We start from the raw sequence: 27,241 nt of genomic DNA on the forward strand, positions 1-27,241 counted from the left end.
TGTGTCATTGTGGTTCAGAGATAAGTCTCCTTGACTGCTGGGCTTTTAATATACTTCCGTTTAAAGATCTAAATCTTTACCTAAATCTTTAAAATCACCATTTACAATGAGTTTGAGCTGTAGTCTCTTTCTCCCTTCGCTGCCTGTGACATTTGAATATTCAGTCTTCTGTTTCATGTGTGGAATACATTAAAAAAATTAGTATCTATCTATCTATCTATCTATCTATCTATCTATCTATCTATCTATCTATTTGTGTCTGTGTGTGTGCCTGTTTGTGTTTGTGCCTGTGTGTGTGTCTTGAGTGTGTGCATGTGTACCTGTGTGCACCTGTGTGTGTCTGTGTGTGTGCCTGTTTGTGTTTGTGCCTGTGTGTGTGCCTGAGTGTGATGCCTGTAGGTACCTGTGTGTGCCTGTGTGTGTCTGTGTGTGTGTTCCTGTTTGTGTTTGTGCCTGTGTGTGTGCCTGAGTGTGATGCCTGTAGGTACCTCTGTGTGTGTGCCTGTGTGTGCCTGAGTGTGATGCCTGCAGGTACCTGTGTGTGCACACCGCAGTCAGGAGGTAGAGGGTGGTGGACACTGGTGCTCAGCTACCTTTCTCCTTTTTATTTGGTCTAGGACATCCAACGGATACTGCCACCCACGCTCGGGGTGGGTTTCCCCTCTTCGGCTAAACCTCTCTGGAAGCATCCTCACTGGACACACCCAGAGTGTCTCCAGATGATTCTAAATGCAGTCAAGCTGACGAGGAAAGCTAAAATTGTGGTTTTTAAAAAAATGCTGTTTCTTTAGAGAGACTTCATGCTTTTATCTATGATGGTCATGTCCATTTATACCCTGACAGCTGTGGTTTAGTTTCCCATTATCCACATGGCTATATCCATCACAGTCTAGCCTTCTCTGCATACTCACCATGTGTGTGTGTGTGTGTGTGTGTGTGTGTGTGTGCGCGCGCGCGCGCGCGTGTGTGCTTTTCCACATTAGCCATTCTGACTGGCGGGATGCTTTGTGCCTCACTGTGGCTCTGACTTGCAGTTCCCTAACAGGGACAGTGAGCATTTTCTTGTGCACTTCTTGGCTTTTTATGTATCTTCTTTTGGGGAATGTTTATTCAAATCATTTTGCCACCTCAAAGATGAACTATCTAGTTTTCTGTTGCTAGGCACTTTGAGTTTCTTATAAATTCCAGACATTACTCCTTTGCCTGATGGACATGATGAGCCAGGGAGAAACTGAGGCATGAGAGGAGGGTACAGGGTTGATGTAGACTTGGTGTCTCCCATGTGGGTTGTGAAGGACGCCTCAGAACTTCCTTAGAAACAGTCACCTCCCACTTAATGTTTCTGCTTCTTGTAGAATTACTTTTGGTGACTTTTATTTTTAGTGATGAATTGACCATTTGGTGGAGATCTAGAAGTCATGAGTAGAGAGAGCCACGTCTCTTAAGTGATCCCAGTATGTGCTATCATTTCTGTTTCTGAGTTTTGGGGGAATTTTGTTTTATTCCTTTCCTGTTTGAATTTGATGGGCTTTATTTTACATTTTTCATTTCTTTATTTGCATTGTTTGTGGCTTGTTCCTGCACAAACCTGCATGCGGCATATGTGGTAATCAGAGCTTGCAGAATCAAATCTCTCCTTCCTCTAGATGGGATCTAGGAATCAAATACAGGTTATCAGGCCTGGCAGGAAAAGTCTTTGCCCACTGAGCCATCTGGTCAATGCTAGAATTGAAAGCTAGTTTTCTGCTTGTTTGTTTTGTTTGTTTGTTTCTGGAAGAAAGAGCTCTTGCTTATCAGCACAAAAGCTCTCTCATCTTCCTCACTTCTTTTCTGTGTTTATTATTTTTCTTCTTTCTTTAGACAGTTTGCGGGTCCTTTTTATAAATTATAGACTTGAAATATTTGGTGACTTTGTTTGTTCTTTAATTAAATTAACAGAGAAGATTTTCACTTCTGAGCTTTAACCAGCTAGAGTACAATCAAATTTTGATTGTACCACTGATTGTAGATGGTTAGTTATTATATTTGTTTCCTTGCTTAATTTATCTGACTAGACTTTTCATTAAAACACTGAGTAGAAGCCAAGTGAATGGGCATCTGTTACTGGACTTTTGATTGACCAAAGTTATTCACCTTTTCTTAAATCTTATTTTTATTTATATGTATGTGTGTCTGTATATACATATGTGCTCATGTGTTCAAATGCCCAGAAGAGGAAATCAGATCCCTTTGAGCTAGAATTACAGGCAGTTGTGAGCCACCATGTGAGTGCCAGGAACTGTACTGGGGTCCTTTAGGAAGAGCAGCCAGTGCCCTTACTCACTGAGTCATCTCTCCAGCTTGTATTCACCTTTTCTCTTCTTCATTCTACAAATACGTATTAGGTAGTTAACATGATAGATATTAATTTTAGCCCCAGGGATCCAGTAGTGAATTAAGACCCCCAAATGCTTGTTCCTACAGGGAGGGGGGAGCAATCATGTATAGAATGGATGACTACATACTAAATATAAACAGTGACAGAGTCAACGAAGAACATAAGCAGGAAAGAGTGACAGGCTCCCATTGTTCGAGGTGAGGCCAGTCATCCCCAGGGCAGAGTAGGCATGACCTGAAGAAATTACAGCAGCTGTCCTAACTTACATTCTAGACATAGCTGCGACAGTAACTAGTTACTAGAAACAGTAGAGATCAGATCTTTTCCATTAGGAGGCCTATATGTAATTTTTCTAAAAATATTTTATTTGTTTATGTGTATGTATTTGTGTGTGCATATGTGCGCATGTGTGTGTGTTGCATGCCATGACAAATGAACAGAACTCAGAAGACAGCCTGCAAGAGTCAGTGTTCTCCTACCGAGCGCTTCCTAGGTTGTCAGGTTTGATGCAAGAGCCTCGAGCCGCATTATAATTACGCAAACATTAACTTATTGTGACTAGTGTTACTGTAGTCAGTTAAATTCATAGAATTAACTTCTAGTTTGTTTATCTGTTTTAGAGAAAAAAATGATACAGGACTTTGCTTACTGCCTTGCTAGTTCTTTATTGTACTGCTCGCCGTTAATACTTGCATGTAATTAAAATGGTATAAAAGAGGATTGAGAAAATTAAATTTGCCTTCAGTCTCAGAATTGACTGGGGTCATGCTACAATGTTGTCTAACTGTCTTTTTTCTTTTTAATTCTCAATCCTGCTCTGGAGAACCTGTTGACTGACTGAGTGGGCTTGGTCAGGAAGGGATGTAATCTTTAAAGTTTCTTTGTTTCAAAGTAAATGGCTATAGTCTTAATGCAACTTGATAAGCCATGTTTGATATCCCAGGGAGGACTGCCATTTTCTGAAGGAAACAGAGGAGAAATAGATTTAGGGGAGAGAGGAGGCAGAAAGGAGAGGCAGAGGGAAGAGGGAGGGGAAACTGTAGTTGGGATATAATATATGAGAGAAGAATTAAAAAAAAAAAGTAAATGGTCTGGACATGGTGACACACAGACTTAATCCTGGCACTCAGAAGACAGAAGCAAGTAGATCTCTAATGAGCTAAAGGCTAGCCCGATTTGTACAGTAAATTGCAGGCCAATCAGAGCATAGGAAGACCCTGTCAAAAAAGAAAGAGACAGAGAGAGAGAGAGAGAGAGAGAGAGAGAGAGAGAGAGAGAGAGAGAGAGAAAGGAAGAAAAGAACGAAGGAAGGAAGGAAGGAAGAAAGGAAGGAAGGAAGGAAGGAAGGAAGGAAGAAAAGAAAGAAAGAAAGGAAGAAAGAAAGAAAAAGAGAAGAAAGAAGAGTGGTTTCATGAATGTTGTTGTGCCAGACTTTTGAGTTTTGCCTTTTCTCTTACATCAGTATTTTAAGTAGACCTTCAAGGAAACCTCTAGTTATAGATTAATGTTTTTGAGACTGCTTGTGTCTTCTTAGAGACCAAGTGAAAGCCACAGCATTGAAATGGGAGCTTAACTGCCTCTGTCAGAGTCCTGTCTTTCACACCCTCCTTCTCAGGATGGAAATCTCCAAGGATGCATCTGAGTCTACTCTCAGGTAAGGCTTGGGCGCAGCTGTAATGAAGCCTTGGCTGTTTGGCTAGCCAGCCATATTTACTTGGGTGACCTTTAAAGCCACGTGGGAGGAAGAGTGTCACAGGATGCTTGGGGTGTGTTTCTGATGCAGTTAAAGATAGCATTTCATTAGATTAGAGGAAGGAGATGAAAATGAAGATCAGTGCTGGCTGTGAGCTTCACATACCAGGTCCCTGGGCTGTCTGTGTGTATATGTATGTGTGTGTGTGCATGTGTGTATCTGTGTGTGTCTATGTATGTGTGTGTATGTGCATGTGTGTATCTGTAAGTATGTGTGTCCATGTATGTATGTGCATTGTGTCTCTGGGTGTGTTCGTGTATGTATGTATATGTATATGTGCACACACGTGAATGTGTATATCTGTAAGTAGTTATGTTCATGTATGTATGTATGTATGTATGTAACATGCATATACATGTATGTTCATGTGTATATCTATAAGTATGTGAGTGAGATTCCAGATATGTAAGCCAGCTTCATGTGGGTTCACAGTATTTGAACTTGTGCTTTCCCCAAGTGTGACAGTGCTTCACCTGCTGAGTCATCTTTCCAGTCCCTTAACCACATTAACATGTGAAATGCTGACACCATCATCTGTTTAATGTGGCTGTACCAGTCCCAGGCTCTCTGGAATTTTCCTGACACTCTTCCACCATGCCTTCTGTCATCCTAAAGGTCACCAGAGGCCAGGAGCTCGAGTGGGACCACATATTCTGGCATTTAGGATCACGTTTAGGTTTTTATTCTAAGAACCAGGCTGTGCACATGGAGACTGTTCTAGCTCTGCTTTCTAAGCTAAACTGGTGGGAAGTGAGCAGATGTGCAAGAACAAGAACAAGCAGCAAGGCCCCCAAGTGGCAAGGTGAGGAGAAGCAGGGCAGGATGCTCACCCAGGACTTGGCCTCTGGGTCCCCTTCTTGACAGGCAGCAGAAGTCCCACACCCAGCCTGGGGGCTGTGCACAATGCAGGGGGAAGGACACTCTATTTCAGTGTTCTGGTGTCTTCCTGAGATGACACCCATGTTCCCACAATCCTGCTCTGCCATGCGCTATGTGCTAGTGGTGCAGGCTCTTAGTGCCCCAGCTTCCCTCTCTCCTAGGGTTTCCTGCAGGACTCAAGACAGAAGACCCAAGTACTTTCAGGGAATCTGCATCCCCGGGTATAAAATGTTCACCAGGCCCAGGGTTCTTGCAAAGAGGCCATATCCTGCTTCCTCCTCAGCACCAAAACTCAATTTATTTTTATGCCCAAGAATAAAATTTCTGTAAAGCTGTCGTCCATTTGTGCATAGCATTGAACACAAACCAGTGGTCTTCCTCGTAGGAGCATCCATTTTTCTTCAAGGTAATCAAGAAAGCAGCATCTGGGACCTACACAGGGATCTCCATCGCTCTGTCTCTCACTGAAAAGTGCTTGAACCAACTCTTTGATTCCTGATCCCTGGCTGTGAGCTACTGAACCCTACATATGATGCCCATGTACTGGAGAGACATAGAGATGGTTTGCTAAAGACTTACAGGGACTGGGTGGACAGTTCTAGAAGCATTCCTTGCAGTTGGAGACCAGCAGTAGGTCCCAAGGGCTGGGGCACATGAGAGACAGGCCTGTGTACCCTTTCTACAAGGCTGTGCGGAGAAGATCCAGAGATGTAGCCTTGACATTTGGGTTGCTATGCATTATAACTCTGCTGGCTAGTTTTAACTTTAACTCAACACAACGTAGAATCACTTGGGAAGAGAGTCCCAGTGAGGACTTGTCTAGATCAGGCTGGCCTGTGGCATGTCTGTAGGGGTCTGTCCTGTTTGTTCCTTGAGACGAGAAGACTCATTCACCCTGAATGTGGGTGCCACCAGGGTTGGGCCCTGAACAGTGGGGGAGTGAAGAAAGGTCTCTGTAGTTTTGGGTATCCTGGAATCCAGAGGCTTGCTATGTAGACCAGGATGGCCTTGAACTCATTAAGTTCTTTCTGCCTCTGCCTCTGAGAGTTGGGATTAGCGATGTGAGCCACTATCACCCGGCTCCTCTCTGCTCTTGACTGTGGACGTGATGTGACACGTTGCTCCAGGTCCTTGCTTTGACATCCCTTAGCAATGGTGGTGACCTGGAAGCTGAGCAAGCCCTTTTCTCCCCTAAGCTGCATTTTTATCAGTTGTGTTTTTTATCACAACAGGATGGAAGCTAGAACAAACCCCACAGGGTAATTGAATGCCATTGCTCTGCAGTACTCTGTAAAGCTTTTCCTAAGAACAGCCTCACACAGAACCTTCCTGGAGTCCAACAGCACAGCCGTTCTCAGCCTGGAGGATGTTAGCAGGGAGCTTCGGAAGGCTGAGCAGCAGGGCAGGACCCCTGGAATTTAGTAGACTGTTTCCCAAGCTCTGCATTCCTAACAGTTCTAAGAAATATTAATATATAGCACACACAGCCATCCACACTGTCTGTCTACCTTCACATCTCATGTTTCTATGAATGCTGTCAGGAAATAACCCAGAGGCATTTTCACATGCTGTTAGGACTCCCAGCAGACTGGATCCTCTCAGCACAGGATGAAATGATAGTTGTCCTCCAGGTCGTAGAAAGAACTTCATTAAGGCAGACAGGGGTCAAGTACAGTCAGTCAGGTTTAAGATCCCCACAAAAATCATCTAGAGTTCAAGGAATGGCTTCATGCTTATGATTGTCTACTGTTCTTTCAAAAGACCTGAGTTAGTTTCCCAGGACTCATGTAAGGCTGCTCACAGCCTCTTGTAACACTAGAGTCAGGGGATCCAATGCCCTTTTCTGGCTATTGACAGTAACTGCACTCAGGCACACAAACTCCCATATATAGACACACATGATTGAATACACATAATTAAGAATAAAAATAAATCTGATAAAAAATTGGCTTTCCCCCCCTCATTCACATTTGCAGAGAAAATTTTGTTCCAGCCACATTAAAGAAAAACTTCAGTCTTGAGATTTAGGAAAAAAAAAAAGAGTTCATTCCTTCATCCTTCCAAACAAGGTACAATACAACTGAGTAACAATACACACTCTGAAAAACACAACAGCATCTTATATTTCTCACTACTCTTTAAGTATAATTCAGATATTAAGGAAGAAAGCTTCTAATCACATTAATACATTACAGAAAACCAAAATTAACTTACCACATAAAATAAATTAAAACTTTACATTAACCTTCAGTGCATCATATACAGAAGTCAGAAAGATGAGCTCTAAAAACAGCGTCAGGCTCCTTATAATAAACGTATTACACTGCGGAGAGGAGTTACTTTCCAGTTGTGTGTGTGTACATGCACACATGTGTGCGTGCAACACTGTGCCTTTGAGATAGATCAATGGCTTCAGGGAATACATCTGACACCAGAACATTAGAAAACAAACATAAGCCAGGTATGGAGGTACACACCTGTACTCCAGTAGGCTGAGGCAGGGGAATCATGGGTTCAAGGTTGGCCTGGGCTATAGAGTAAAACCCTGTGTGAAACATGTGTTGTCTGGGGTGGCCTCCCTTTGGCCTTGGGAGAGAGACAAGTTTATTACTCATTACAGGACTGGGGCCTGTAGGCAGTGTCAGAGTGTTGCTGGTCTATCCAGTGCCTCATAGGCACTAGGAAACCCGGCCTGGGGACTTGACGGGACCAACCTCACCAACTAGGACTCAGGGACATAGTCACTTCCCTCACCAGTGCAGGTGGGTAGGTACCAACCATGCCTCCTTCTCCCCTTTTGGTGGGGGGAGAAAAGGGATGTTGGGATTATTGTTCCCACCTTTTTCTGGGGCACACGGCAAACTGACTCATGGTTTGGTTCTGTGTATGTCCACCTGGAATCTATCTTTCATTTCAGACTGGGTCTCCAATTGTGCTTTTCCGTGGAGAAAACATGTCCCATGGTGTGTTTAAAGTTATAGCTAGAGGTGTAGAGGTCTTTCTAGAATTAATTTTTATTTTAAAAACTTAGACTTTGTGTGTACTCATGTGTGTGTGTGTGTGTGTGTGTGTGTGTGTGTGTACAAGCATGCCCCTGCGTGTGTGCTGTGTATATGTAGAAATCAGAAGACATCCTGGGCAAGCCGGTTCTCTCCTTCCACCAGATGGGGTCCCAGGGGATTGAATTCAGGTTGTTGGGGATTTTGGTAAGTGCCATTGCTAACTGAGCTGTCTCAATGTCTCTAGAATTAATTTCAGCTCATTTAATGGGAATGGTCATAGTCCCCTGAGTCACTGAATCAACTGTACTGCCCTCTGACCTGCCTGGCTGCTAAGAGTGCTCCTGATTCAGTAGCTGTACTAAATATCAAGAGAGGGCCAGTGTGAGCTGACAGGAGGGCGCTGGTACAGCTAACTAGGCCCATCTGTGCTCTGACACGGCACAGGAGAAGGTATACAGCGTTTGTCTGACTGACTTCCAAAATCAAAGTCACCAAAGCAGCAGGGCTGTCATACGTCGGGGCAGGGACAATGTCCAACCGGACTTGTCTCAACCTAGTCTCAGCCTCTGACTCTGCAAAGGGTAGACTGATGGGAAGGCACTTCTGGGAGGTGTTTGAGCCAGCTGCATCTGTGTACAGGCACTGGGATGGTACTGGCTGCTGCGACTGGCTGGACCTGAGAACCGGAACGTTCGGACACTAAAGCTGAGGTCCTCCCGAGATCCTCTGCCTTCACCATCGTGTGCTCGTGCTAAGCTTTTACCACCTCTGCTTAGTCTTGGATGATAATATCTTCAGGATGGGATATTAAGTGAGGAAGTTCCCATTGATATTTTGATATCAGTTAAAACTCTTTAAAAGAAGTCAGACATCCAGGAGCCTCCAGCAGACCAGAAAAGACCTGTTATCAGAAGCTAACAGTGTGAACTAAACTAAAACAAGCCCCACATCTCCTCCATTTGTGTTGCTCCCTTCCCTCCTGTGAGCCAGTACTTCAGGCAGGGTCTACTGAGAGCACTGGGGGCCAATAGAGGGCTGAAGTCCAGTGAGGTTGATTGGTGTCTGAGCAGCAGGCTACACTTGGCCTTGACCCACTTGTATGACCCAAGGAAAGCAAACTTAACCTATTTTCTTTAGTAATTAAAAAGTGCTGGGCGTGGTGGTGCACATCTGTAAGCCCAGCTCCCAGGAGGATCTTAACTTAAAGGTCAACCTGGGCTATACAGCAAGACCTTGTCTCACAAAACAAAATAAAGCATCAAACCAAAATAATAACAAAAATGACAACTTCTGCCTGGAGCTGTGTCAGCTAAGTAGTTAGAGGACAGCATTGAACAGTTTCAGTTTCTCCTTTTGGGGCTTTCAGGCCTTGTGAACAAAGGGTACCAGGGTTAAGACCTGGGCAGATCAATGCCTAGATCATATGAGAGGAGAAAAATTCATAAAGGTGGACTGGAGAAGAACGAGGAACAGGCAGAACCTTCTGATAGAAGCTTCAAACCAACTCGGCATGCCAAATACCCCTTTCCTCATGCCTGACTCCGGAGGCCCTGAAGGGCGGAGCGGGGCAGACTTTTCCCTTCTGAGTTGGAGAATGGTCTCTTTAATATGCAACTGAATGTATTCTGGCTCCTGACAGTCCCAAGCAGCCCAGGAACAAGGGTGGGCTCAATGGGTCAGAGCATCCTTGGGTGCTCAGGGAACACATTTCCTTCCCCAGAGAGGGGTGGAGAGGCTTGGTAGCGATTTTGTTAATAATGCCAACATTATTAAAGGGGAAACAAAACAAAACAGTGGGCTATTTTTCTTAATGCTTGAAAATAAATAGGAAAGGCAAATTTCTCCTTCTAAAAATAAGCAAAAGCCAATAAAGGACTGGTCCCCTTCATGGATTTGGCTCACAGCTCACTGCTGATGCTGGAGCTGGGCTCACGAGGATGCTAATCCACTTAATCAAGGGTTGGGGTGTGCGTCCTTCCTAGGTGCCGACACAGGCTCTTTTGTCCTCTTGTCCCCACAAGGGGGACTCTCTCTGCCACTGGCCTTGCTAAGTTTGCTACAGCATGTATCCAGGAACTTTCTTGCCTGAATGGGCACAGCCTTGGGATAGCAGGTTGGTTCCCAGCAGGATGCACATCTGAATTCTGTCTCTACGGCCCCGGAGGCTCCCCTCCCTGCAGCCTTACTTTATCAAAGTGGCTGGACATTTCTATTTGGTGTAACTTCATGGCCAGCCACTCATGCATCGCTAACATGGACGCCTGACAGTGACATAAAGAGATTACAAATAAAACCACGTTATCCATCTAATAAATAAGACACGCATCCTGACGACAGCCTGAGGAGATGTCAGGATGCATGGGAAGCCATGGTGTCTTCAAAGAACAATAGACGTTTCCCCTTGTCCATTTTGTACACCAACCATGGAGTCTTGGGGGTGGTGGGTAGATGGCCCATAGAGAAGAAACAGTCTGGAAGCCATGGCTGGCAGGGGACACCAGCCCCAGCTCATTCTCAGTGTGGGTTAGCAAGAAGGCCAGCCCTTTGAGGTTCGTGTTCAACTTGTCTTTAAAATGTGGTCTACTGGCCTCTTCTCTAGGTGTACTGAGTGAGCCCAGCAGGCAGCTTTATCACACAGTTTTGAAGACTCTCAAAGGAAAGAAGCCTGCCCAGGCAGTTGTGCACTGAGGGGGAAGGTCTCCCAGCATGTCCCATGGGCCTGGGCACTGCCAGGGGTGTTGTCCCAAGACGCCTTTCCTTGGTTGGGCTGTCATAGGCCGCCTGGCCAAATTCCTCCTCTGGGATCTTCAGACCACTGGCAGACAAGAAAAAAACAGGATAAGTAATGTGGGCCTGAGCCATGCTGGGGAGACAAGCTTGGGACAGAGATCTGAGGCAAGATCATAATGTCACTGGCTTCTCTGAGCCAGTTCCAGGTCAGCTTCATGGGGGTCAGCTTCCGAAACTTTGCTTTCAGTGAGTTACATAGTATGTGTGTGCGTATGTGTGTGCGTGCGTGTGTGTGTGTGTGTGTGTGTGTGTGTGTGTGTGTTTCAGTGGCTGAGAAATATAAGCTATAGTAGAAAGGAGGTTGGGGCGATATTTCTGTCAGGAGGACTGCAGTCCAACCAGATTGGTGGCCAGTTGCCATTTAAGGAGTGGCAGGGAAAACAGTCCCTCATGCCACCCAGCTGCTGTTTTGTCTTAGCACCTCTGTGCCAACTCGGAAAATGGTGGCCATTCTCTCCAGTCAGTAGTCCCTCCCCTGGAAGGAAAGGGTTGAAGCTACCCTGTACCTGTCTCAGAGTGGCAGCAAGCAGTCCTTCCCTTCAGGAGGGCGCTGGGCTTCTCATGTCTGCAGACGAGGGCACGGCACCACTCACAGTGTTTGCGGAGCTGACAGCAGCTGGAAAAAGAAGGAGCAGGCTGAGATACACCTGCCTGGCAGGAGAGCCCAGCTGGTAGCCCTGGGCACTCACTCAGGCTTGCAAAGCATCAGCCACCTCAGGACACTGGTGACCTGGACAGATCCTCACCAGCCACACAGTACCTGTTGGCAGTCAGCGCTATTGTTACAGTTCTGCTCTAGACTCCCCAGGTCACCTGGCTCCAGATCCCCTGGCTAGCTGAGGGGACAAGTCAGTCACATAGCTGCTTGCTGTCTCTATAAAGGGCCAGCTGAGAAGTTCTGCCAGTGTAGCAATGGCCTTACAGCAGACACAAGGACTAGGACAGCTGACCCTGGGGCTGGAGGCTATCATACTTCAGGAGGTGGCCCTTCATCCAGGAGTGTCACTGGGCTTGTGCCTCAGATGTCCCAACAGAAGCAGCTCAGCAGAAAAGTGCCTCTTATTGCTCTGTGTGCAATCTGGTCAGCCTTGAAGAACAAAAACCTGGCGTTGCCTTCACACCCGGCCTCACTGAAACAGCCTTTGTGCGATCTACAGTCCCAGCCTTGAGCAAACTGTGCTCCCAGCCTGCCTTTAACTCACTCAATGTGCTCTGTGCAGATTCAAACTAGGGAAACTCCTCTGAGCCCTTTGACTCAGATTTAACCATCCCCAGGAGTAAGTCTGGCTTGGCATCAGCTGCTGGGAATACAGCATTGTATTTCCAGGCGCTCTGGTTGTACCATGGAGGCCAGCTATGGGCAAGCTAATAGAATATGATACTCCTGTAGTCTCCCTTGACCTGGGGCTCAGCTCAGCTTCCCAGAGGATGTGATCTGGAGGATGAGAGGGTGGTGGGAGGAGAGAGAGGGAGGGCAGTGTGGGGGGCGATGACAGCATCGGCACCTCCATTGTAACTTTAGAATTTGTCAAGTGCTTTCTGCAAGGAGGAAGCACTTTTGCTGTGGTCCCAAGGGGGCTGGCAGCCATTTCTAGCTCTCTTTAGAGTGCCTGCTCAGATCATATGTTTTCAGAAGATTCTGGGTTCGAGGGCAGTAGTGGGACATGCCTTCGATTCGACATGACTTCTAGAAGAGCTCAGAACCACTGCTAACAACCACCCCGTGCTCCAGTATTCACACAGCTTGCCTGACACTGTGTGGGGAGATAGAAAATGTCCTTGCAGCTCAGCTGACACCACTCTCGAGTCACAACGGCAAGCTGATGGCCCTTTAGTGTGGCCATACTTCAGATGCCCCTGGCAGAGCAGGCAGGTGGGGGACATGAACTCGTGGATGACAGATACTCACTGGATCAGCACACAGGTGATAATGAGGACAGCCAGGGCCACAATGGAGACCACCACCAGGGCAGTGATGGCTTGCTTCTTCTGGCTGGCAGCCACCACAGCCAGGAGGTCTGCATGCTCACAGCGAACACCCACGTACCCAGAGTGGCAGCTGTGGGAGAAAGGAGTGTTAGCCCGCCCTTGACCGAGGACTCCTTACCCAAGGCTGAGTTAGAAGGATGTGGGGCATTGGACAAGCCCCAAAAGGCCGAGGCATCCTTTGTGATTGGAGACACAGGTGTGGTGTAGTGAGTCTACTCTCCTACCGAGGTGCTGCTTGCTGAGGGGAGAGGAAGCTGATCCCCTGCTTTGCCAAGGGCACACTTGTGATCACTGTCCTTGTGCTAACCCTCGAGTGCTAATGGCAGCACTGATGACAAGTTATCTTTACTCTGTGTGTGTATGTGTGTATGTGTGCGCGTGCGCTCACACGGGTGCATGGGTGTATGCACATCTGGGAAGGCCAGAAGTCAATGTTGAGTCTCTTTATGTATCACTTTCTGTCTTATTTTGGAGACAATGTTTCTTGCTGTATCTGGAGTTTACCTAAATGGCAAGGCTGGCTGGCCCCAAGCATCCTTCTGCCTCCTCAGTTACGGGGTTATATAGATTGCTACCCACAGGGGAGTCCACCCTCTCAGAGGATAAGGGGAGAAGCAGTAGGGAGAGGAGGGACTGGGTCAAGGGAGAACCGGGAGGAGGGACAGTAATTGGATATAAAGTGATTAAATAAATCAATTAATGGAAGGAAAAAAAAGGGGGCTCCAAAGAACAAAGACCACAAAAAGGATCTGGGCACCTGCCACTGTGACAGGCTGGCTCCACAGCCATTTCAGGTGGAGTCCCCGAGTCCTCTCAGCTCCCAGAGAGGCTCATGAAGCTACAGGAGAAACAGGCTATGTTCTCTCAGATTATGGCATTTGTCCAGGGCTAAGCGTCAGCATTTGTGTGATGCAGGGACAGGTGGTGCAGGGGTTCAAGGTTAGTGGCAACCAGAAGATGCTGAACATTTCTATAGAAGCTACAGATACAAGGGCACACAGCCTCCCTGGACCCATGCAGAGGTGGTTTGTAGTTGAAACTCAGGTACTTGAGTTAGTTTTATTGTTGTTTTGTTTCTGAGACAGGGTCTGGCTATGTAGCCTTGGCTAGCTCAAACTCATGATCCTCCTGCCTCAGCTTCTGAATGTCTGGATGACTGCAGCATACCACCAAGCTTGGCTGCTTGTTCTTTGGTTGGGGTTCTCTGATGTTTGGTGTGTTCTCTCATTTAATCTTGTCATGAAAAAGTCAAGTCACCTGCTGTCCCTACACCCACTCCCTTTGGGACTTGAAGAACATTTGTACTGAGTCCACGTCTGGGATCTGGCTCCCTCACCTTTGCCAGGCTGGTAGGCTTACTATGGTTTAGCCTTTTATCTTGAGAGACTAAAAGAGATGAGAGCTAAAGTTGATCATGGTGTAAATGGCTCATGTCCTTGGGAAATAAGAAAGCCAGGTCGGGAAAACAGGGAAATAAGAGAATGTCTGTCGGTCAGGCCGTCTATACCAACTCTCCTGGCTCAGTGCTGTGGGGGTGCAGACAGGTTCTGTCTAACTAAACAAACAAACCTGAGGGGAAGCAGAGAGGAGACCCAGCTCGCTGGGTAGACACCAGTCTTTCCCCCCGAGGGCAGTTGGGGAATGGCAACAGTACAACAGAACCCAGGGCCGGTTGGGGATCAGCTGTTGGCTTGGGCCACACAGGGTCTGAGTTGTTCATATCTAGACAATTGAGACAGGTTCTCTCAGCTCATCCTCATGTCCTGACTCTGGGCCCAGATGTCCCTACCTCCCAGATGCTACCTGAGTTATGGGTACCCTTTCTGTGACATTTGACATCTCCTCAATGCAGGGTCTTAATCTACTCCTTTAACATCCTGCCAGTTTGAGTGGTCTACATGGTCCCTACTAGCCCTGGGGTAGATGTATGCAAGGGTAGCCACACACAGGTGCTTGGGCATCTCAAGTCTAGCATCTCTCACCTGAAACACAATTCCTTACTCTCCTGACACTACGCCCACAGACCACATTCTCCAAAAACTACATGCATTCTACATTCATCCATACACCAGCCTGTCTACTTTCCCATGGCTCACTCACTCAGTGCCTCCCAGACCCCATCCATCACCGGACATCTGCAGCTCCACCAGTGTCCACCCTCTCTCCTCAGTCTCCTTGCTCCTGGGGGCTAGCCTTGACCTACAAGATGCCCTGCTTCTTATCAGTCCTCATGAGTGGGATGAAGATAAAAAGTGACAGCTTGTCTTCTCTTTAATTCCCAATCTTCTAATATTAGACTTAATTATGCTGATTATTTTAAGCACAAGTCACACAAGGAGGGAGGAGTGTCACCTCACCTGGCCACAGATGAGTCACACCTTCACCCTGATGCCGCTTCTACCTCTGGCAGGCAGGTAAAAGGGAAATGCACGTGTGCGTGTATGCATGCATAATTGTCTAAAATTCATTACATAAATGGAAGAAACTGTAAAACAGTTTAAAAAAGAAACAAACAATAAAAAAAACTGAATTAAAAAAAAAACCCAAATCAACAATCACAGTTTGCTGGACTGAGGATGTAGCTCAGAGCAACAGTGTTGCCTAGCATTCACAAAGCCCCAGGTTCGATTCCTAGCAACACACATAAGAAAAGCAGAAAGCAAAAACCCTCTGCCCACCCACCTTAAATGGAGCACATTGATTTCTGTACCTCAGTGTCCTCAAGCTCTTTCCATCCTAATGGTGCCTGGTGCGCTACGCTAACCAAGGCTGGACAGTATCTCTGTACTCAATGATACTCTGTTTGTATTTCAAATTATATCCTCAGGACAGGAGCTCAAAGGTACACCACTTGGCACAGGCTCTGTAGCTAAATTGGCCTGTGTTCAAAGCCCTTTCTTCACTTCCTGTCTATGTAACTTTGAGCCAGTAACTGCTCTTTACCACATACTCCGCATCTTGAAAATGCGGTGGAAGTAAAAGCCGCCTCACAGTCAAGAGCAAGAAAGGAGTCCTGTGCTTACGAGTAAGCAGTGCTCAACACAAAGGCAGGCTATGTCTCTGTTAAATATGAAATTAGACAGCAGGGGATGGGTTGGGGAGAGGGCTCAGTTGCAAAGGGCTTGCCTTGCAGTATGAGTATCTGAGGCCGAGGACCAGAGTGAAACTGTCTCTGATGACATTTTGTATCAGTTTGTGCTTAACACGCATCACCCCACGGGGCTGGGCTGGGAGCAGACTCCCTGGACCCGTGGAATGAGAACTGAGCTCACCTGAATCAAGAACCAGATTCAGGGCTGGGTGTGGTTCAGTGGCAGAGAGCACTCGTTTAGCCCTGGGTTCCATTCCCAGGTCTGAAATAACAAAAAGAACTGGATCCACCCCATTCTACTATCTTTCCCATGGGGCTGGGAAGCCAGGGCCTCCTCTTAAGCTCAGAGAGAAGGGCCTCTTGGGACATCTTCTAGAGTTTTTCAGTGATGACAACAGAACTCACCCCCTGCCACCTCCGGGTTTTCTGAGCTTAAAATGCCTGAACGTGGACCTGAAGACCAAACCCTATTAATTAAGTCACGTTGCATGTGTCCAGAGGCACAGCAGCAATCCCTTTAGAGTCCTCACTTGATGTACTGGTCCCTTCAGCTGCACACAGAGAAATGAAACTGAGGTTGAATGGGGCCAGGTCACATCTATGGGCCACTCAGGTCTGTCTGACCCCAGATCCCAAGAGACCCCCACTGTACGCTTTGGGTGGAGGTGGGACAGGACAAAACCAAGGTACAATTCTCTCCAGTCCTGCCATGGAGGTAATGTCACACTACACCCACGCTAGCATGACTTCCTTGCTCCCCCACTCGTGTTCTGAGGCTGGTGGAGATTGCCTGTGGGGGTTCCTATGCTGAGAACAAATCCCCCATCTGGCTCTGACCTCTGTGGCTGTAGGGCTGCCTGCCTGTGCCGGAATGGCGCTCACAGTCTGCTCTCTCTAGGTGTCTGGCTGTTCAGACTCCCTGGCATGGATTGTGGCTAAGCCCCCTGGCCAGGGCATCAGAGAATGTTTTCTTTGAGTGACAGAGATGTGTTTCTCTGGGTTGCTGGCAGAGTCTTCAGTCACCAGGAACATTCAAGACAGGTGGGAAACAGTATCCTGTGGTTCCCCATATTGCTCACCTGAGTGGACTCTGCCTCCTTCTGTCAGCAGACCCACCACTTGGCTATGCCACCTTGGTACAAGGGCAACCTCTGACTTTATATCTCTGGAGTTTTCTCTTTCCTGCATCTCTTCCTGCCATGATGTTGAACAACAGCGAGATTTCTACGACGTTCAGATGAACAGTCCTGGGCTTGTCTGAGACAAGCCAATTTTGAGGATAATTTTCGAGATGTCTAACTGGTGTGGTTTTTTTTTTTTTTTTTTTTTTTTTATTCCCTAGTTTTAGAGTATAAAAATGTTGCTTTAGATTTCCTGGGAACCCAATGACCTTATTCTTCTTGGAGTGTGTACTAAGAAGCAGTGCCCGCCTCTGCACCACATTCTCAGCTTGCCGGGGCTTCTTTACGAGTCCCTGGCAGATGGGGCCCTACCTCAGGTATGTCAGTTTTATTGACCAGAATGTTGCCTGTGTCAGCTCCTCCAAGCTGGGAAGTTCTTTAAGTGCAGGGACAGAATGTCCTGGCTTTCCCTGCAGAGACTCGGAGTTTCTGGTCTGGTGGGAATTTGGTAGCTAGAACATTCTTCAGGTTACTATAAATATAAAGAAGGCGTAAGGTGTGGTCCCGTCTCCCAGAGCTGATGCATCAGAAGGGGTAGAGAAGCAAACCTTACCAGGTTCTCCAGGCCAGACAACATGCCTCGTTCAGAGACACTGGCTCTGTGACCCCAGAGTGCAGAGGCGAGGGCCCAGCCCCCACAGCCCGCACAGTCTCTGATGCTAAAAGGGTCCTCTGAGGACTCACTCACAACACTCGGGGGGGTCATATCAATGACGAGAGGGAACCAGTGGGTGACTGTAAGCGGGTAGCAATGCCGTGGACATTCTACTTTGGTGTCAAGCTATTCGGGGAGAAGGTTGGAGTCAGAGAGCTGGCGAGGACAGCCCTGGCTGGATAGTGTGCACGCACGGGGGACAGGCCAGCACTATGTCTTCTGTTGAGCCAAGAGAAACTGAGCACCTGTTGGGAAGTGTGAAGCCCAACTTCCAAGATGCACACAAGGTCTTAGGGTCACCAGAGAAGAACACACAGTGTCATCTGTCACATTAACATGCCTACAGGCTAAATGCTGCCCCTGGGCCCCCAAGATCCAGTAGGGAAACCGAGAGAAGGAGGTGGTTGCTGTTTCCCATGGCCTCTGCTTTCCCAGGTTGGCGGAGTGTTCTATTCTCTGCCCTTGGCCCTACAGAAGGCTTGTGAAGAGTCAGTAGACTGGTCCTGACCTTTCTCTCAGGGAGGGTTCACCCGCCAGAGGAAAATGCCCAAACTATCCTGGGAAACAGGAAGCTTGATGACTTGAGGTGAATTCTATGACAGATCCATTCACATAAGTTCATTTTGTCACAGTCACAACATCTGCAAACATCTCTTTGTGAACTTCCATGGCTCCCATTGCCCAGAGGATAGAGGCTCCCTCTCAGTGGACCCTACTCTCCAGTTGCATCTCCTGCCTACCTGCTGTGGGTTCTGACTTGCCGCAACCCTTGGCATCGGGGACTGGACACCTTTCTGCTTGTCCACTGGGTCAGACCCACATTCGCTTGTGGCTTTCCTTCAGGGCCTTTCTTCTCTACCTCCACTGACCAAGGCAATTACCACTGGCTCTCTTTTTATTTATGTGTTCATGTGTGCATGCAAGTGCGTGTGAGGGTGTGTGCATATGCGTCCATGTGGAGGTCATAGGATGACCTTGAGTGCTGGTCTTGGCCTCTAGCCTGTTTGAGCCAGGTCTTTCTTGTTTGTTGTTGCATACACCAGGCTAGCTGGACACTGAACTTCTGGCAATTCTCCTGTCTCTGACCCCATCTCCTGGTAGAGGTGCACTGGACTACAGACATGTGCCTGACTGCATTGACTATTTATGTGGATCTGAACTCAGGTCATCAGGCTGTGGGGCGAGTGCCTTACCCTCTGAACTATCTTCCCAGCCCTGTGGTTGGCTCGTGTCTCATGTGTTAGGGAGGTTCAGTGCCCTCATGGCACTCACTTGGCAGTGCTTTGTGAGGCACCAGAGAGTTGGAGGCCACCATGGTGTGACATGACCCTTTGCATGTCCTTCCAGCTATTTCTCAGGCTGGATACAAAGTGCCAGGTGCATGGAAACTTCTTTATAGAGGTTCAGGTACCCAGGTCAATGTTTTCCTCTAAGAACTCTAAGTAGAAACCTAAACTCTAGTCAGTTTGCTATTAGAAACAGATCCCAGCTCAAGCGTCCCGGGACTCCTTTTGTACCCTGGACATCTGGTTGACAGTTCTCATCCTTCAACTTGCTCAGCCCTCTGGGTCTCAGATCAGTAGCCAGCCACACAGAAGCAAACACTCTTTTAATCGGGTACCTGACCACCCCCTTCCTCCCCTAAGACGAGGGGATACTTACACACATGCTGGCTTCTCTTCCTGCACCAAAAAACGGCAGGTTCCATGGAAGCAGTACTGAGTGTGGGAATCTGGGCACTTGTTGAAGTGAGACACCACTGCAGCCGCCACGGGTGAGTCTGCTGGGGCAAAGAGACATCATCAGACCTGGCACAGCTCACACCTAGGAGGAATTTCTGCCCTCACCTGATGCCTTCTGCAAAACTCACGTCCTAATGCCCAGCCAGGGCTCAGAGTCTTCATTAAGCAGTCTGTATATTTTTCTAAGATAACAAAATAATTTCTCCAAAGGCTTTGGTATAATTCAAAGATAGCTAGTTAGATTCATTTGCAAAGTGGCACACACCTGAAATCCCAGCACTCGGAAGGTAGAGGCAGAAGGGTCAAGAGTTCGAGGCCAACCTAGTCCATATGTAGAGTTTGAGGTCAGTTGGATCTCATTATCTTCAACCCTCAAAAGAGGCCAAGGAACAGCTCAGTAGGCAAAGCTGTGCAAAGATGAGGACCTGAGCTTGGACTCCAGCACCCGCATAAAGAGACATCACAGTAAGGATTGCAACTCCAGCATTCTAGCTCCTGGGGGACCACTATACTGCTGAAGGCAGAGCTCTATGCCTTGTAACAGAATAAACAAAGATGCTCAATGGATAAACATACTGACACACGTGTAGGATGGACTCAACATTCTGCGTTCAGAGTCTTTGAAGGAGTCATTGTAAGCAAAGGCAGATAACCTCCTCAATGACATCCCAAAGATGCCTGCCAGTGCCCCATCTCTTGTGCCATCACACAGCCCAAAAGCTGGGGTCCACACCATGAAGAAACTCCACGTGACACCCAAAGGTTTGTCTCTCTGTCCCTGGAGCATAGGGTGAGAATGAGAAGCCTGCTACTTCTGGTTCTCTGGTTTCTGAGCCTCAAGTAGTCTAGGCTGGCCTAGAATTCACTGTGTAGCTCAGGCTAGTCTTGAACTCTTGATCCTCCTGCCTCCACCCCCACCAAGTGTTGGGTTATAGGAGTGTGACGCCGCTCCTGGTTTATTCAGTATTGGGACTGAAACCAGGCCAGCACTCTACAACTCTGCCTCATCCCAGCCCACTTCTGGTCCTTCATACAGCCCACTATCTTCCTGCTACTTATAATAAATGCTTCCAGTCCTTTCTGCTGCCCTTCTCTGGGCTAAGAGAAGAAAGGATGAAGGAAGAGGAATGGCAATGCATGCTACAACACCTAAATGGTAGCTAAAAATAAGACAACCCTCTGCTTTAATGACAGTGATACATATTAACGACAGTGATACATATTAACGACAGTGATACATATTAACGACAGTGATACATACACTTTTGAAACTTTACTAGAAGCTTTGTTAAGCTTTTCTGAATTGCAAAGGTCGTTCATTGAAACGACTGACATAGAATAGAATCCACCTTCGAGAATAAAGCACATCTTAATCCTCAACTCATCGAGAGCCATAAAAACACAGCACACACCGATGACATACTTGTGAACTTACATTCCTGTTCTAAAAATCAAGGGTGAATCACATTGCAACCAGGAAACTGCCCTTGCCTGGGACCCAGGGCGCAGCCGTCGAAGCACAGAGCTGGTAAGTTTACGAGGAGACTCCAAGTTCCCCATATCTTCCCCCAAGATTGGACCTTTCAACTTCTTTTTCTCTTTTTATTCTTTTAAATGAAAAGATGTGTGCATTGTGCGTGCGCGTGTGACTGCAAATGCTGCCAAGTGAACTTGGACAAGCATTACTGCATCTAAACTACTGAGTTCTATCTCCAGATCTTTCTCCTCGCTTAAAGGTGTCATTATGTAGCCCAGGCTGCCCCAATTTCATATCAGTTCTCCTACTTTAGCTGAGGGCTCGAATTATAGGTATGTACCATATGTTTGTCCTTTTTCCCTTGCCCCTCCCTTCTCTTTCTAAAAACTCAATAAAATATCAAGAGACATAAGGAAAGCTTAAGGAAATACAGCCAGGTAGAAAAGGTGGGTGAAGGGTAGGGTACTGGGTAACACCTAGAGAAGGGCTGGCCCTTGGAGGGCAGGCCAGGCCCAGTCTCCTGCCCAGGGCCACCTTGTACAGGCAGCATGTCTGATGAGCTGTGGGGCTGATAGGAAAAGCAAATGGTCTGATTAGGGAGCAGTCCGGCACCAGACACTTGTAGGCAGCTGGAGTTTCACAACTGCTCAGTTCCTGTCGTTGTGAAGTTGATGAGAGGCCCCTCCATCCTGGAGACCCGACACCCATCTTGTGGACATCACTGCTCTCTGGGGAAACTATGAAGGAGAGACCACAGACCCACTAATGGGGCCCAGAGCCCAGCCCAGCTCACAGAAAGTGTCTGGAATAGTAATCAGGGGATGAGGAAATCCCTGCTTCAATCCCCGGGTTCGGGTGTGTGTCAGAAGTCTGGGCAGACACCATCTGCAGGGGCTCTGAGAGTTGAGGTTGGGAGCTCCAGGGTTGCAGCAGTCACACCCCTGAGCAGTCTTGAGGAAGAGCCCTAATTGGCCTGTGTGTCTAGCTAGTTGATGGGGGCCTACAAGACGGTGACTCTTCTCTGTTCCCCAGATGTCGTGTTTGCCAGTTGTAAAGCTGACGTCATTTATAGCCCTTCCATCACTTCCGCAAGTAGCTCAAGTAACTTTCCAATAGTTTCAACATGACATCTAGCAGGATTTTCCAGCCATGGGTAGCAGTTCAGAGGCAACAATGGCAGAGCTGACTACAGCCAGGGAGAGGCAGACGCCAGGGCTAGACAAGTATCTCACCATGAGGCCAAGCTGGAGGCCCTAGGGTTGAGGAGGCTGGGTTCAGGATAGCAGGCCTGGTTATAGGGCTGAGAGGGGAATCATCTGACTCTACATATGTGCTGTGGTACCCACTCCCCATACACACCCACATAATAGATAGATGATAGATGACAGATAGATAGATAGATGGATAGATAAAGCAAGCAACCAACCTACCAACCAATTAAACCAATAAATGTAAATGTAAAAGGTAACTGTGCTTCCCACAACAGGACCCCAGGACACAGATGTTCTAGATCTTTCAGCAGTCTTTTCCTGTCCTGACTGATTTCCACCCTGCTTGGATTTGTCATTTCCCATGTAAACCGACTTTGGGGCACCCACCAGGCCCTATCCTCTAATTTAAGAGAAAGGGTTCTTCATTATTCTGCCAAACCTTGCACTACTGTGGATCCTGTGACTAGTCTTTCAGATCCAGGAACTAGACATGCAGACAGCACATGGCTAGAAGGTGCTAGAACTAAATGCTTAGCTTGTTCTTCTCTGACGTTGAGCAGAGGAAGAGCTGTGGGAAGTGAGGGTGCCACCGAAGTCTGAGATGGCAGAAGCTGAGAGGCACATGACTGAGGTCAGTACGTCCTCGGCAGCATCGGGGAAGGGACTGCTTAAGAGACGCAGCTCCTAGCAGAGGTGACACTTTGAGGAGGAATGAGAGGAAGCTCTGCTCTTTGAAAGAGGAGGAACTGAGCATGGCAACTTTTCATTCCCACAGGGAAGCACTGGCCAGAACCATACACAGGAGATTTTAGGCACATGGGCAAAGGCCCACTGAGGAGTAGCTAGGCTGGGCTGCGGGCCCGCCCATGACCTGTGATCTGCCTGCCACTCTGCCCCTGAGCAACATGGCACTCATGCCCAGGAAACCTGGGAGCCTCTAGGTCAGGGCAAGGCTCAGGCAGAGCTGAAATGGTTTCTGCAACTTGAAATTAAATCTCTGGGAGTAACACAGGGAACACAGGGGCCAGTTTGATTTCCTCTGCTCATTTCTTGCTCCAGACAACAACCAAGAGATATGATTGAGCCAGGTTTAAAGATAGGTACCACCTTCTACCCTACAGAGACACCGACTACTGACAGTCCAAAGTTGTGTTAGGAAATCAGACTCTTGGGGAGTCCAGCACCATCACTATCACTGGGGATCCCACAACCCAAGGGGTCCTGCTGTGCCCCCTTTAAAGTCAAAGGCAGAGTCAGCATCAGGTTTGAAGCTTCTCTTTCTCTCAAGAAGACAGTCTGAGTACAGACATGTCTTGCCAGGAACCCACTGCAGCCGAGGGAACTGAGCTTACAGTTTTTATCCAGTTGGATTTTCCGAGGCGTGATGGTGATAGCTAACATTATTAACATGAGCCACCGTTGGACTGTCTGACTGCAGGTGTCACACTCAGCATGATGGGAGGCCGCTGCTGCTCTGTCTGCCGCATGAAGGAACTTAAGCAGAGGGCTGTGACAATGGCTCAAAGCTGCTCACTCAGTAAATGGCAGAGCTGGAACCTAAACTTACAGGTGGCCACTCTGGCCCTTCCTCTGACACCTGACCACCACTTCAGGGTGTGGTCATGTGAGTAGAGGGGCAGGAAATCTCTAATGGGCACTATCACACCCAGATGACTCATTTGGAGAGAAATCTGGGATTATCAAAACATTTCAGGAGCATTTTAGGATGAAAGGAGCTGAGATTCCCAAGGAAAATGGCTTAAATTGGTAAAGAAAATTTAGGAACCTAAAATGTCACTGAGTTAATTTGAAGTTTAGGATGGAATCGACTTCTGTGTCCCACTAGATGTCACAGTATGTAGATTTCAGGGGTCACCTACCTGCACCCAAGTATTGCTGGGGCCCTTACTTCCCTTGGAGCTGGGAAGGCCAGCCCCCTTCTAGCCTGCATTCTCTATTATGAACTCCGGGGATAGAAGAGGGCAGACAGCTGTTATTGCTCCTGAGACCCTGGGTTCAGCCTACGGATTGTTCTTTTTGTCTACACCAAAGCCCTGGTAATTTTAAGGGGGGGAAAAAAAAGGCAGGCTATGGTTTTGCTTTGAAGACAGATGCCAAATGTCCCCCAGCCCAGCATTCAATCATTTGATCTCAAACAGAAGGACCATTGCTTTCATATCTTCAAGCCAGAAAGCCTTTATTCTAATGTCATGTTCTTGGGTGTCAGTCGGCGTTCTGAAAAACGCTTCTCCCCCAATTTTCATTCATGCAGTCAATGAGGGGGATACCTGTACCGAGTTCTCAGAATCAGAATAGAGTGGGCTCTGCGAGCCACAGGTGAGCCCTGCCAGCTGGGGAATTCTGCCCCAGCTTTGTTGAAAGAAGAGTCCCGTTAGAGCCTGGGGCTACCTGCCTTTGCCAGCTCTGTGAGTCTCTATTCTCTTTATAAATAGCAAGATTGTTAGGTAGAGTGGTTGGCAGGAAACCCTCAATCAGCCCTAAGGAAAAAAGGTTCTCCTCTGCTAAGTCTTTGAACCCTAATCCCTTCAAATCTTCTGGATCGAGGATTATAAACACTACAGAGATGGTTGTTTTTCTAGAATATTTTGTGTCCTCAGAACTTTTGGGGATGGTACCCAAGGCCTTGTTCATTTGAAGCAAACGCTCTACCACCGAGCCACACCCTCTGTCCTCAGAACTTCCAACAGACATCTTATTTAGGCAACGTATACACAAAGTCTCCGTGGGTAGATGATGTGCCTAATTCTGAATGGGGGGACTGAGGCTCCCAGAGGTGTGAACTTGAGGTAAACTCAAAAGCCTTAGAAAACACAGGAGTAAGCCATGCAGTGGTGGTGCATGCCTTTAATGCCACCATTCGAGAGGTAGAGGCAGACGGATCTCTGAGTTTGAGGCCATCCTGGTTTACAGAATGAGTTCTAGGACAGCCAGGACTACATGGAGAAACCCTGTCTCAGAAGACATCATCATCATCATCATCATCATCATCATCATCAGTAACAACATCACAGGAGTAGAGGCTGCAGAGATGGCTCAGTGGGTAAAGGTACTTGCTACTAAAACTGATCACCAGTGTTCAATCCCCACAGGTGGAAGGAGACAAGCTGTCCTCTGATCTTCACACACGTCCCATGGCACATGTATACACAGACACAGACATAATATAAATACACTCCTAAAAAAACTATAGGAGGAAGGCCAGGCACAGTGATGCAACTGAGTAACACACTTGAGAGGCTGAGGTGGGGTGGTGCACGGGTTTGAGGCTAGCCTGGGATAAAGCGGAAGTCCCTATCTCCGTCTCTACAAAAATGAAACAGCTGTTGCAGGGGGAGAGCCGTTGGTCTCAGACACATGTGGCCTTTGTCATTTCGAGTGTGCCACGGGTCTGGAGGAGCTGCTTTGACAGCTTTTCTGTCAAGATCCTGTCCCAAGAGGAGATGTCTCAATGTTGGGAGGGCACTGTGGATAATTACTTTTTCTTTTATAGTCTTTGTCTTTTTTAAATTTCACAAGATGATTGCTTTAAGAGTTTGAAACAACACTGAAGCTTCAAACTCTGAGGGCTTGGGGTGCAAACTCTGAGGGTTTGGGGGTACACAGCCCGGCTTTATTTTCACTGTTTTAACCACAAGGCCATAGGGTTACAAGACTGGCATGTAGGTGTCTGGATCTGAGATTGAACAAGCAAAACCATGTAATTCCCTTAGTCTCTGCCGACTGGTACCGCCCCCGTCCTTCAGTTTCAGGAGCCTTGGAGACACTGAAACCCAAGCGTGTGATGCTCAAGCCCCCGATGAACTCTGCAGCAGTCAAATGCAACCTCCAAAGGGCCTCTGGTGTGCTTGGGTTGCTCTCAGAGCACTCACAGCACCCAGTGCAGTGGAAATGAGGCATGACTGACGGTGCTGTACCACACCTGACAGGGCGTAATGACAGGGGGTCTTATGGGCTCAGCGCACCATGGCAGTGGGAGCACTCAGCAGTCTCCTCCGATCATGAAGAATCAGGAAGCAGACAGTGCCCCAGAACCAACCAGGGGCTGCATCAGAGTCTTTAAGGCTCTCTCTAGTGACCTACTTCCTCCTGGGAGACACCTCTCAAAGATTCCACAGCCTCCCAAATTACTGCCACCAGCTGAAGAATAAACACTCAAAGCAAGGGCTCATGAGAGGCCTTTTAGATTTAAACCATAACAAGCCCCAACCTGGGAGTTAGAAGGAAGGTTCAGTGACTGATGCCTCCCTTAACACACATGTATGTCACCTTTGGGTCCCATGAGCCTTCCAAAGTGTCTCCCTATTGCCCCTATTGCTCTTCCTCCTAATATAATTTTTTTTTGGGGGGGGCGTCTCACTATATAGTTCTGGCTGACACAAAACACCTTATGTAGTAGACCAGGCAGCCAGGAACTCTCATCAATCATGCCTGCCTTTGCCTCCACGTGCTCGGATTAAAGGCACACACCTAGCATTTGCTATTCATCTCTGTTTGTGTGCACTGTCATCCTCCTGGGAATAGAATCAGTGTGACAAGGGATCCCCTCCTTCTGAGACTTCTGAGATCTTTGCTCAAGCTGCAGCCACTGTAGTTAGCGACCACTGCAAAGGATGAAGTTATTTCTTCATCTTTCTGTCAGTGTTGCCTATCACTCTTCAGATCCTTTTTGCCAAATTTCTTAATTAAAAAAATTTAAAAATTAAATATTTGTCATGCATATCTGTGTGCACACATGGAGGCCAGACGGAGGGTGTCAGATCCCCAGAGCTGGAGTTGCAGGCAGTTGTAAGATGCCTGATGTGGGTGCTGGGAACCGAGTTGAGATCCTCTGGAAGAGCAGTCCGTGCCCGTAAACAGTGAGTTGTCTCTCCAGCCCCTTGACTGAGTCTGTATGTATGGGAATCTTTGCAGGGTCTCCTCTGGGATTTAGGTTGTAGATTTTTGGCTTCTCCACTTTTGACTTTAATTAGCCAGCTATGCCTTTTGCCTATTTTTCTATGGACACACCCTTTCTTGTTGATTTAATAAGCTCTCTTTAAACTACTAAGGATAACAATTCTGTATCCTGTTATG

The 27,241-nt window shown here is 47.5% G+C and overlaps 1 protein-coding gene across 3 annotated transcripts in view; it reads right to left on the bottom strand.

Annotated features, from left to right (window-relative positions):
- Nucleotides 1-6,925: 6,925 nt before the first annotated feature.
- The window catches only part of Tgfa (transforming growth factor alpha), an 81,719-nt gene continuing 61,403 nt past the window's right edge, over nt 6,926-27,241 (bottom strand). Inside the window, exons 3-6 of one of the 3 annotated variants that reach the window (XM_085840418.1) lie at nt 19,380-19,500; nt 12,711-12,860; nt 11,308-11,417; nt 6,926-10,826 (exon numbers count right to left, since the gene is read on the bottom strand). In XM_085840418.1, the coding sequence (XP_085696544.1) occupies nt 10,819-10,826; nt 11,308-11,417; nt 12,711-12,860; nt 19,380-19,500 (389 nt within the window). In that variant the 3' untranslated portion in view covers nt 6,926-10,818. Of the gene's footprint in view, nt 10,827-11,296; nt 11,418-12,710; nt 12,861-19,379; nt 19,501-27,241 lie in introns of those variants that run through there. The other 2 variants (XM_085840417.1, XM_085840419.1) reach the window with 2 other exon arrangements.

Source organism: Mus caroli, unplaced genomic scaffold (genome assembly GCF_978045245.1).
Source record: "Mus caroli unplaced genomic scaffold, Mus_caroli_1 scaffold_7, whole genome shotgun sequence".
NCBI lineage: Eukaryota > Metazoa > Chordata > Mammalia > Rodentia > Muridae > Mus > Mus caroli.